We start from the raw sequence: 11176 nt of genomic DNA on the forward strand, positions 1-11176 counted from the left end.
TTCCGTCACTGCAAGGGGAGCGCACGCCGCGGGTTGACCGGTGCTTTTGTCCGATCTTCAAGGGGATTTAAAAGAAACAAACGATCAGGGTCAACGACCAAGTCTGAAAGGCCAGGCGACTCGGTAGATCAACACAGTCTACAACCCTTGCTTGGTGGCACTGATGACTCTAGGCCGGGGGAGGGGGAGGAGGCGGGGGGGGATGCCACAATTTTGGTAGATCGAATAGGCAAGGCAAAGGTTGGCCGCATAATATGGGGAACCGCGGAGAAGATGCGTGCATTCTGACAAGGGCGGTCATCTTTCACGCGCAGGCACAGAGTACAGAGGACAGTAAAAGCCGATAGGAACGACCATCTACTCATGGTAGTGGGAGACCATGGATGTTTTGTTTTCTCAAGGGGAAAAAAGTAATGAGGTGATGGGCTAACCGCCGTGTAGGGGGTTGGAGGGCGTGCGCAATGGAGGGCTGGGGAGGTGGCAATAGGCGGCGGAGTGGGTGGAACAAGGAGCCCTCGTTCTTTCTCTCCTGCACCCGTTCACCGCCCATTATTGCCGCCAACTAAGGGAGCTAAGGACAGGCATTATTCTGTTAAGAACGAGGACCTGCCCTGCACCTTCCCTGCACGTGTGGACTAGGCCTTTGCGAAAAGAAAAGTGAGAGGGCAAAAAGAAAAGAAAGCGGGTGAGAGACGTAAGCACCCCGGAAGGGATGGTCCGCCTAGCTGCATATCCCTCCCCATCACCAAAGAAGGTACCACTGGGCAACCCATGCAAAGAGGAATCGCCTCGATCAGCAGCAAGGTATCTGCGCTGCGGAGTCCAATACGTTCAGCCAGCTTTCAGCGGGACTGACGTGAAGAACCATCGAAAACAATCGCGAGACAACGTAGCCTCAAGGACAAGCAACTGAAGAGATTGCGCAGGATTCGAGCGTCCAACACGCAATGCGCTCTCCTCACGTGCCAGCCTCAAGGCGTTGAATCGCGAATATAACAAGGATGAAACGTGGCCCCTGTTGACGCGACGGGTACAGGAGTGCAAAGGCACAGGGAAGTAGGAGAAGTAGAGGGCGACCCACCAGACCTCAAGAGCATGTCTGCAACGGCTGCAACTGCGAGAGAATTCCTTTTTTTTTTTTTTTTTTTTTTTTTTGGGTTTCCCCTAAGGAACGAGAGCAGGTGGTGATGGGCGATGATCAAAGGTACGAGATAAAAGTGCAAATAGGAAGCAAGGAGCAGCGAAGTAGAACAAAGAGGATCGACCCCAGAAGACACCAAGACGCAACTCAGGAATCACAGGGACGCATGAATAACAACAAAAGCAAAGAGGTGCAGCAAGATAGGACGCAAGGAAGATGGAAAGAAGCACCAGAGAAAACAGAAGAGGGAAAGCAGAAGAAAAAGGAACGAAAATAACAATACCGGGTGTCACAATACAAGCTGCAAGTGTGCTGTTGCTCAGAGAGTTTCACCCAATTCTTTTCTTCCTTTAGTCTTCTGCCTTCCGCCCCTCTCCCGCCCCTCTCGTATTTTGAGCTTTTTCTGGTTCGTCTTTTGCTTTTTCTTCCATCTTGAGGAAGATATTTGCTTTTTGCTTTTTTCTTGAAGTATTGCACGAAACAGGGAAATGCAAAAGAAGTATTCAGAAGAAACAAAAATGTTTCAGACTCACCGAATCATCAATCTGCGACGGCGCTGGTAGCTGCGGATCTTCCTTATGGTACTTGGATGGAGGCGGACCCAAGTTGGCTGGTTGAACCATGGCTGCCATGGCTTGCTGGGGAGGGCGGCTTGGGCCTTTATGTCGAGACGGCGTGGGAACAAAAGTAGCAGCAGGGGAAAGGAAATGCAGTAGTTTCGTGCAACCGGTCCTGGTGCGCTAAGGGGTTGATATTGGGGGAGGGGAGACCCCTCACCAGCGAGGCTCTACAGGAGGATATGAGAGATGGGTAGTTCCAACGGAGGATAGATGAAGAAGAGCCTGACAGGATCAAGGCCCTTTTTTCCCCTTTCCTTTTCGTTCTTTGGGGGGGTGGGGGGAAAAAGATGGGTGGCTCTGTTGATTGTGATTTGAAGAAACTCAAGAGTTGGGAGTCTAGGGAATGGCTGCTGTGGGAGGGGTTATTAGGCGGCGGGATGGACGAGGATCAGGGCTTGGGGGATCAGTTAAAGCTTCTTTAAGGGGGTCAACGGCCAAGAGGCTGGAACGCTACAGAGCGCGTGTGTATGGGCAGGGAAGGCAGAAGAACAATGGAACAGACGACCATTGGAGGGGGATGAAGGAGACGACCAGTCTGACAGGCATAAAGATAGTTTGGGACTGGGAAGGGAGGGGGGCGTGTGCGAGTTAGCGCCTGTTAACAGGAGACGGGGGGGGGGAATGTTGGGGGCTCTCGCTGGGGCAAAAGAAAAGAAAAACTAGACGGCGCAGTAGAACGAGCGAAGGTACTCCGTACAGTACAAGAAACCGGCCAGAGCAGAAGAAAGAAAAAAGAAGAAAAGTGGAGGGGTCAGGGAAGCGATTCTTATTATTATTTAGTCTTGCTGCTTGACTCTGCTTAGGGAGGGGAAGCTGAGAAAGCGGAGACTAATGAACTCCAGGGGGGGGGAGGATAATGATGTCTGGAAAGAAACTTGGAAGAAATCATCGCCGGGCGCATTAAGAGAGAGCGCGAGAATAATAATATTAAAAGGCGAGAAGAGCGTTGCATCAGAAGCGGTTGCTAATTAGCAGTAGATCTAGGCGGCATTAATAATAATACCACCGCCGGGAGGCTTGTTTAGTTAGCTTGGGTTAGGAAGCAAGACCATCGGAAAAAGAAAAGAAAATCAAAAATAGGTTTGGAAAGACCAAAAAAAAAAAAAAAAAAAGAAAAGAAAAGAAAAGGAAAAAGTCAAAAAAAGCAAGAAAAAGACGCAGATGTGAGAAGTTGGTGGAAGCCTTTAGCTGCGAGGTAGCACTGCTGCTATAGGCGAGGATCAGCCTTAGTGATGAACTACGACCGACTCCGCAGCCCCGTTCAGCCATTCGCAACCCTCTCTCACTGCTCTCAACGTAAGAATGCAACCAGCCCACAGGCAGTTGATGCCAGGCATTCGCCTCAGAAAAGACCTCCACTGCGGTTTCCGCTGATGATGATGGCGACGATGATGATGGCGATGATGATGACGATTGTTTTTTCAACGTGTGCGCAGTAGGGCCCTATATACTATGCACTCGACGCGTTTAATGATATATATATGTATACATACACATATACATCTATAGAGTACTGATTGCAGACTTCGCAGTTCCTCGTCTAAGCCCGCCATGGTATATCCACTGCTTCCGTTCGAACCAACCGCGAATTCGAGAACCTGAAAACGGCAGGGGAGTCGCGGGGCATCTCGACATCCAAAAATAAAAACGAACCCCCCCTCCAAAAAATTGAAAACATTAATTTAACAACAGGTTCGACGGATTACATGTACATCCCGACTCAGGAACAGAAAAGTAAACGGCGCTACTGCTCCCCCGTTTCTTCGTCTGATCCTCACATTCTGCGTGTTTCTTACCTTCTACACCACGCCAGTGGGGAAGTTGATGTGATGCGAAGGACTCAGTCACAAAAGCCTCGGCGTCGTCTCTTGGAGAAACACAAACTTAGTAGCGAAAAATAAGGGAAGATCCTCTGGACTCCGAGGGTACGCGCCTCGTCTTACCATCCTAACCCTCCTCCTCCCCTCAAAAAAAAAAAAAAAAAAAATAAATAAAAAAAAATAAAAAAATTAAAAAAAATAAAAAAAATAAATAAATAAATATAAATATAAATATAAGTAAATATCAGATCGCAAGGGGCTCATTTTCATATCCCAAGTTCTCATCACGCGAAAGTGGCTTATTGGAACTCGTTGGCATTGTTACTTTGTTTGTACAGATAAAAAACTGATGCCAGTGATCATCGAAGGAAAGTGGATTCCAACCAGAAGTTGGCGAAGCTGGTTAAATTAGTTAGATGGTGAGAGTGGAGAAGAATGGAGCAACACAGTCGCATTTTTCTCGAACGGACTCCTCCTGTGGTTAAATTGCGTGCTAAAGGTCAAATAATCTAGATCTGAATCGCTCGAAAGCTGTTGCTCGCTTTCGGTGATATCGGACTATTATACCACTGAAGTTCTTCTAGGTTACGAGAGGGGATAATGTGACTTTTGCCCATGCCATGAAAGAAATAAAGAGGGCCATATTTAAAGTAACGTGGAATAGTTCTTCACGCCTCTGAGCTCGATATATCCATTTTGTCACACGACACTGTATCCCTAGGATGTGCAAGGACAGATCGTACAACTAATCGCCTTGAGTCTCGGGCCACTGATTATCCGACCGGTGTTCGCGAAAGATCGTGCCCTTTCTTGACAAGGGCGCCGGAACAAGGAGCGTTTGGTTGTTCGTATCCCTGGTTGGATGCGTGAACTTTAATCGAACCACTTCGTATGGGCAAGACGAACAACACTCAACAATAAGGATGGGATAGAGAGATTCAAGACGTATGAGTAGAGCTGCTACTTGTTGCGTTTTCACGTAATTTACCGCCATCCGTGTTCAGTCGTTCCCTACTCAATACTGCGGATTGTTGAAGTTGAAGCAGTTGATCTCTCCAGCAAAAGGGAAAATAAACGCCAAGGAAAAGAAAAGCAAAGAAAGCCGTTCAGCACTCGCATCATCCCCTTACCCTTCATCCAACCATTTGACCCCCTGCGTGACGAGATGGATGGATGGAAGCCTGCAAGCAACCAGGAAAGTTTACTGTTGATGCGGCTAGATACAGGGAATAATCTCTGCTCCCCCGGCACATACCCGTCAATATCCACAACACCGCGGAATTGCGCCGACGCCACAATCATATTAATCCAACTGAACTCTGCAAGAACCTTGAAGTGAAGATGAAATGATCTTCCATCGTTTTCATTTGTTATTTCCACGTATGAAACAAGATCTCCTGTCGATACTATTTTTCGAGTGATGATATCTAGATCTCCTGTCGAGTCCGTACTTGTACGGGAGCATTGCGTCTTGGCTTAAGTTATGACGGATGGCCGTGGGTAACAACTTGAAATGTTTGACCAACGGCGGAACATGCGTTTTCCAACCGAACAGAAGGCCAAGTTGTTACTTGGGTATAATCGATCAACAATCCGAAGCCCAAAAACCACAACAAAAGCCGAGAAAGCCCAAAAAGGTGATCATTCAAATTGCCCGTAGCTGACTGCTGATGATGGTGTCAATCCAACGTCATCATATCCCAGAATCTAACAGTTGGATGGACCAGAAGCTCGCTAACCTAGCACTTTGTGGTGGTTAACGATCGGTTTAAACTTGAGCTATGCAAGTTGCGTCGATGATACTTCCCGCTTTTCTGCCGCCTTTTCAACCACAGTATCATCATGATTATTCTTGTCGTCATCTCCACAACAAAAGAAGACGGGTCTCGATTCTTTGACTTTCGCTTTCATCAAGCATTTCCTCCAAGACTTGCTACCTGCTAAAGTAGTTTGACAACCTTGGCCGATCATGCAAACCGTCTCACTCTAGGCGCGGAAGTACTTCCTTAGTCTTCCTAGCTTCTGTCATCGAACCAGAGCATCCACAGGTGGTGACCAATTAGGGGCCAGATATCAGTCCCTCTTTGAGATGATCACGCCAGAAAGCTCAGCCCTCGGTTATCGGAGAAATAGTATAATGGTGTGATTGTGACTTGAACGACGATGAAACGGTTCTTATTTATTTTCTTTTCTTTTCGTGAAACCACGGCTAGCTTTGATTTGCTTTGATTCGCAGAAGCTGCTGAAACTGGAGCTGTCAAGAACATGTTTGGCACTTCCTGAATAAACTGACCCATCGCGTTGCCTTAACTATGCCCTTCGACTTGGCCAACGAAGCAGGGTACCAACCTCCGTTCCCAAAAATAGCTGATAACTTGTCATCGCCCTTGGAGTAAGCAGGAAAAAAGAAATTGGACAAGACAAAGACCCCCACATCACAACCCACTTATCTATGCCTAATCCGGGCACTTCCAAGCCTCGGATGTGCCCCCACGGTGCTACTGCTTACAAGTTACACTGCACAGTCTGACGACTCCTCACGAAGTCCTCAGGTAGCAGTGCGTGGCGCTACCCAAAATTAATCCGAAACGCTTCTTGTTCAGCCCGTTCAAGTCTTGGCAATGATGGAGAAGAGCAACACGCCCGAAAACCACGGCCACAACGTGTCTCCCGAACAGAGTAAAATGAAAGATGAAGATCAATCATAAAAATCGAGGACGCGGTAAGATTTCGCGACCAGAGAATATACATCAGGATAGTGGGGATGTGACCGCGGGAATGCTTATCTCCGAAATCACACAACAGACATTTTCTCAGTCCGCGGGACAAACAACACGCGACGCGACGCCAAAAAAGATGATACGCCGTCAGAAAAAAAAAAAAAAAAAAAAAGGAAAGGAAAGGAAAGGAAAGAAAAGGCTGTGGGAAATTGAGCGCTTGGGCCAGGCCTAAGGTCCACTAGGGCAAAGGTCAAAGATACAATGGCATGTCTCACCAAAAAGTCCAGGCAGTAAAAATTTGTTCCTCGGCCATGGAAACCGGATATGGAAATGACGAGAAGAAAGGAGAGAAAATTCCCATAAACCGTGTCAAGAGCCGGTTATCCCATTTGCAATTGTCCGCGATGATAATAATAATAATAAGAATCATCGGCCGTAAATGGAGAACGCAAGAAAAATATATCACACATTCAAGCAAGCTAACGCGGGGCGGAAAAATAAAACCAAACAAACCAAAAGAGGGGAAGGATGAGCAAATGGATCCATCGAAAATCCGTCTGATTGCAGATCTTGGACGTAATGGCCCACCTTTGTGGAGAGTTGAACCGTTGTAGGGCATGCCCATAAGCGAAAATGAGGGCTCCCTCATTCATAGCCTCAATTATAGGGTCCGGTTGGCGCCCTCCAGTCACTACCCTGCTCGCCATTGCAGGCATTTCTTTTAAGCATATTTTCAGCATGTACCACTGGACAGGGGGTGCGCGGGAATTTATTTCGGGGAATCAGGTAAGTGATCATTTCTTGTGATTCGGAAAGTAGCAAAGCAAAGGCATTTGCCTCTCAGGAACAGATGCCCTCCAGATTGAATTTTTAACAGTTTTCGTCCGTTTCTTGAAGACAAAGTTTGCCTCAAACTCTGGAGATCCTGAAGTCAATCGATGAACAGAAACAAAGAAAACGAAGTTCGGAATTGAAACTTGATCTGACTCCATCTGAGGGGGGTTCCTGTCCCAGAACACAAACAGGTCCCAATAATCAGCCATTTTCTCCCGTTTTGAAAGGTTTTTCGCAGACTTGGACACCATATGACATCGATTCTATATCACATTCTCCAATTCTTGACGCCTGTGGCTGACAGCCCAAGCCACCGTATCGTGCCATCTGCCAATCCCGAATTAAAGAAAACAAACGTGAAACCATTAGCTCAACCAAGACAAACGGAGGAGAAACTTAGCCTCCAAACATAAAAAGTGAAGTTTTGGAAACTCGTTTTCGTGATGCAGCACGCTCGCCCATGAATAAGAATATCTAATTCGTATCACGATTTTGCTCCGCCACCCAGGGAATAATTAAGCGCATCTTCTTCGTTCTGTGGCTGCAAACTAAGTTGCGCTCGAAGCACTCTCGTAAATATTCTTGTTTTGGAGCTCTTCTACCCACCCGCTGATGGATGAGAGGCTAAGCACAGTTCGTGTCTGAGGGAAGCCAACGATAGCGCCAATTGCAACGGGGACTTGGAATTGAAAGCAAAAGAACAGAGAAGAAAAGACAAATGCAAAAGCAAAAGATATTGTCAATGTACTGGGGAAAAAAGTCCTAAACAGTTATCCCTGGTCAGGAGCCATCGCGTCTCTCGCGCTTCTTTTGCACAAGAACCGTGCATACCCTGTCTGCTTAATCGATGTTCCCTGCAACATCCAATTTAGACTCATCAGGGAATCTAATTTTCAGGGGACACAAGGGCCTTGTTGTTCAACACACTTCGTTCACATGTCCAAGCTCAAAAAAAAAAAAAAAAAGACCGAAATAAAAGCAAAAAACCCTGTGTGCGCAGGACGCCAGGATAGGATAAGGTTCAACAACACGCATCACATCGGCCCATATGCCATTCCATTTCGTGGTCTTGGCCAGCGACATACTAAATGGGTAAAGGCGCAAGAACCACGAATTTTCAGTGCCGTTGGCTTGCTATGCTGGCTCCGTCGGTGCACGCCACAAGCCACTATGCCAGAAGGGGATCGGGATGTTCGGATTGGCATTTATTATTGCCCCGTCGCCTGAAAGGCTGAAACGACGTCACGAGGAACAAGCGCAGAATATAAGCTCTGTTGGAAGGAATTGACGTTAGTTGCGATTAAGAACCAGACGATGTTTTACAGCCAACCACAATTTTCATAACCCCGACGCTACGGATAGCTTTTCAGCGCGTTAAATCGGACGAAAGAAGGGTGGTGACCTTAGTCCTCAAAGCCCATGTCTTGAGGACATTCTAACCGAAGGTTAGTCATCGAATGAGACAATGAAGATATCCATTTTGAAGGTGGGTATTAGCGAAGATATGAGTGGTAATTCGGAGGGTCCTTTCGAAACTTCGTCATGTCAGGAAGTTATGTGGTTTTCTTTTTACAAACGGTCATTTTCCTTGCGCAATCGGGAGGTCAGTACTCCGTAGGTGGTTTTACGAACATCATAACTAAACTTTAGGCATCCTTGCGGACCTGCAAGCCCTATTAGATTTCCACGATGTTGAACTATAAATACAATTTAATTTACTAGTGTGAGAATGAACGGAGATATTACCCGCAAGTTCCACAACGCTCGACATCACGAAATGGACGGGGAATACTGGGGGAATATGTCACTGCGCAGAAAGTTATTGCACTGATAATTTTCTAACGGGAAAGAACCTATAGTACAAGGCACGAAAAAAGCCGGCACAAATTCTGCTTGCAATTGCCCTGTACCACATTATGACCTGAAGATTCCTTTTGGTGTGTCAACAGGGATTACGTTCCCCCACTTCAATGGCTTTTTGTTTGGGGTCACTAAGTACGGCCAGGGTGTAGACATTGGGGAGCCCCCCCTGGGCATTAAGGGTTCCATCCCCGGAAAAATAGTGGACAGAACTTAGAAGCTCCAGTTATCAGTAAAAGCCAAAGGGGTTGAGCTCCCGGATCGACCCTAGGAATCTAGTACGTGGCTCTCCCCTTCGCTTCTTCCCACACAACCCCCTGTGATCCGCAACATGGAAACGCCATTTTTGGCGCTCCGAAACGGCGAAACCTGGAGCTTCATTCGGCACGGCTAGAGCGGCGCAAAAGGTTACGATGTCATAAGTACCTTTCCATCTAAATTCCTGAAAGGATGAGTTTCGTCTCTCATGCGAAAAGTTGTCTCCTTGTTTGAGACAAATCCAAGCACCAGCGAAATCCGGGATTATTTTCTCAAAAATTAGTTTGTCAGAACATAATCATGAGCATATCATGAGGATTGAAAAATTATTAGGGTTGTCTGAAATCTAATGCCACGCCCCCTGAAAATTTTTCTGAGCGAGCGACAACCCAGTTTGTCAATGTGACTTGGACGGGATGAGAGAAGCGAGTTGATCAATCTCTCCGACCAGTAATATCGCAACAGCTGAGAGCTTGCCACTCTGACTCTCAAAAAATGATAATGATTGACAGACCGGAAAATGCTGCCAGCGTTGCATCGTAATGAAACATGGACGAGCGCTTCGGACTTGCTATGATGATTTCACATCAACCTCTAGTCTTCCCTTTTCACTTCACGGCTCTTGAGACCTGCATTGATTGGCTTGACAGACGGAATCCTCGCCAATTCATGGTTAAATAATAGCCAGGGTTGGAACGAGGCCCTCAAACAACGCTAAAAATCCTCCTCTGTTAAGCGCTAAGCTGGAACAGATATGGCTGATTTCACCCTAGTGCTGATCAATAGCCGTAGCAATTTCCAAACCTCGCCAGACCCTCTTTCTTTTCTTTTTTGATTTATTTTCTGATGCAGATTTAGAACGCGGGAACGCATACGGAGAAAGGTGACAAGCTCCGCGAAGGTCTATGTAGTATGGATGGGCTTCAGGCTTGCTTTCTCTCCAACAGTCCGACAAAATGAGGCCCAGTCCAGCTTAACGAAGGCGTCGGATAAAGAAATTGCCGCTGAACCGAGCCGACAATCAATTAAAGAGAAGAGACCTTCGAGCGGGGCCATTTCTAGCATCGTGGTGCCTTCGGCCGTTGTCTTGGCCGGCAGTCAGAAGTTGAGGCATTTTGCAACACTGATTTTATTGACGATGCGCTAACGAAAGCATTGCCTTATGGAAACAGTTTGAATGCCACCGCCTTAAGGGCACAAATCTGGTATCGGGGATTATTATGGACGGGAATGTGCATGAATTTCAGGGATATTTCGGGCCTCAAAGTGATTTGATACGAACAAAAAGTTGTTGTCCGTCTGGGCTCTAACTGAAACAGGAAGGTCATGTCTCTGACTCAATCACTCAGTCTCAAAATTCAAGGAAGAATCTGCAAAGCCTTCCGGTTTTTTGGTTTTTGAACAAAAATTGAAGGCAACAAAGATTGGTTCTTGTCTCTTTTCTTTCCCTCTTGTTGGCGCGCTAAACTCGAGAAGGAAGGCGATGGTTGTAAAAGTTGTCGGAAACTCTCCAACAGGATGAAATCACCACAGGCGGGCGAATCATATGGTGCCCGTTGAAGCACGCGAAACATGCAATGCAGCGCCAACCAACAAGTACCGAGTGCGCCAAGTCGCCGGAGAGAATTTGAAACTCGAAGGAGGCGTTGGCTACGAACACGCGAGAGGTTATTGACTGGTCTCCCCGCTTCCGTCAAACATTCCAGAATCGGTCTGTCGTGAAGCACACTTAGGCCATTCTTAAACGTTGATTAAAATTGTCGAGAAGGGTATGCTAGGTCTCTCGAAATCCCCCTATTCCTCAATTTACACGATGAAAAGCTAAATAAGTTGAAAACACTATGCCCAATCGGAGAGTTTCTTCTGAGAAGTACGGAGTACGATTGCCGAATCATGACGATCAGTGCCAGACATGGCGCCCAC

General features: G+C 46.9%; 2 protein-coding genes across 2 annotated transcripts; both read left to right on the plus strand.

Moving 5' to 3' along the window:
* Positions 1-1762: 1762 nt before the first annotated feature.
* On the plus strand, positions 1763-2733 carry HCAG_00695 (predicted protein; the record flags this gene model as incomplete). Its single annotated transcript, XM_001543599.1, has 3 exons — positions 1763-1876; positions 2102-2340; positions 2604-2733. 3 exons carry the CDS (start codon positions 1763-1765, stop codon positions 2731-2733), a joined length of 483 nt encoding a protein of 160 aa, XP_001543649.1.
* A 3539-nt stretch (positions 2734-6272) lies between these two features.
* Positions 6273-7243, plus strand: HCAG_00696 (predicted protein; the record flags this gene model as incomplete). Its single annotated transcript, XM_001543600.1, has 4 exons — positions 6273-6447; positions 6821-6877; positions 6969-7087; positions 7199-7243. The coding sequence occupies 4 exons, from the start codon at positions 6273-6275 to the stop codon at positions 7241-7243; spliced, it is 396 nt and encodes a 131-aa protein (XP_001543650.1).
* Positions 7244-11176: the final 3933 nt, after the last annotated feature.

The sequence above is a fragment of the Histoplasma capsulatum genome, genomic scaffold (genome assembly GCF_000149585.1).
Source record: "Histoplasma capsulatum NAm1 scaffold_1 genomic scaffold, whole genome shotgun sequence".
Lineage (NCBI taxonomy): Eukaryota > Fungi > Ascomycota > Eurotiomycetes > Onygenales > Ajellomycetaceae > Histoplasma > Histoplasma mississippiense.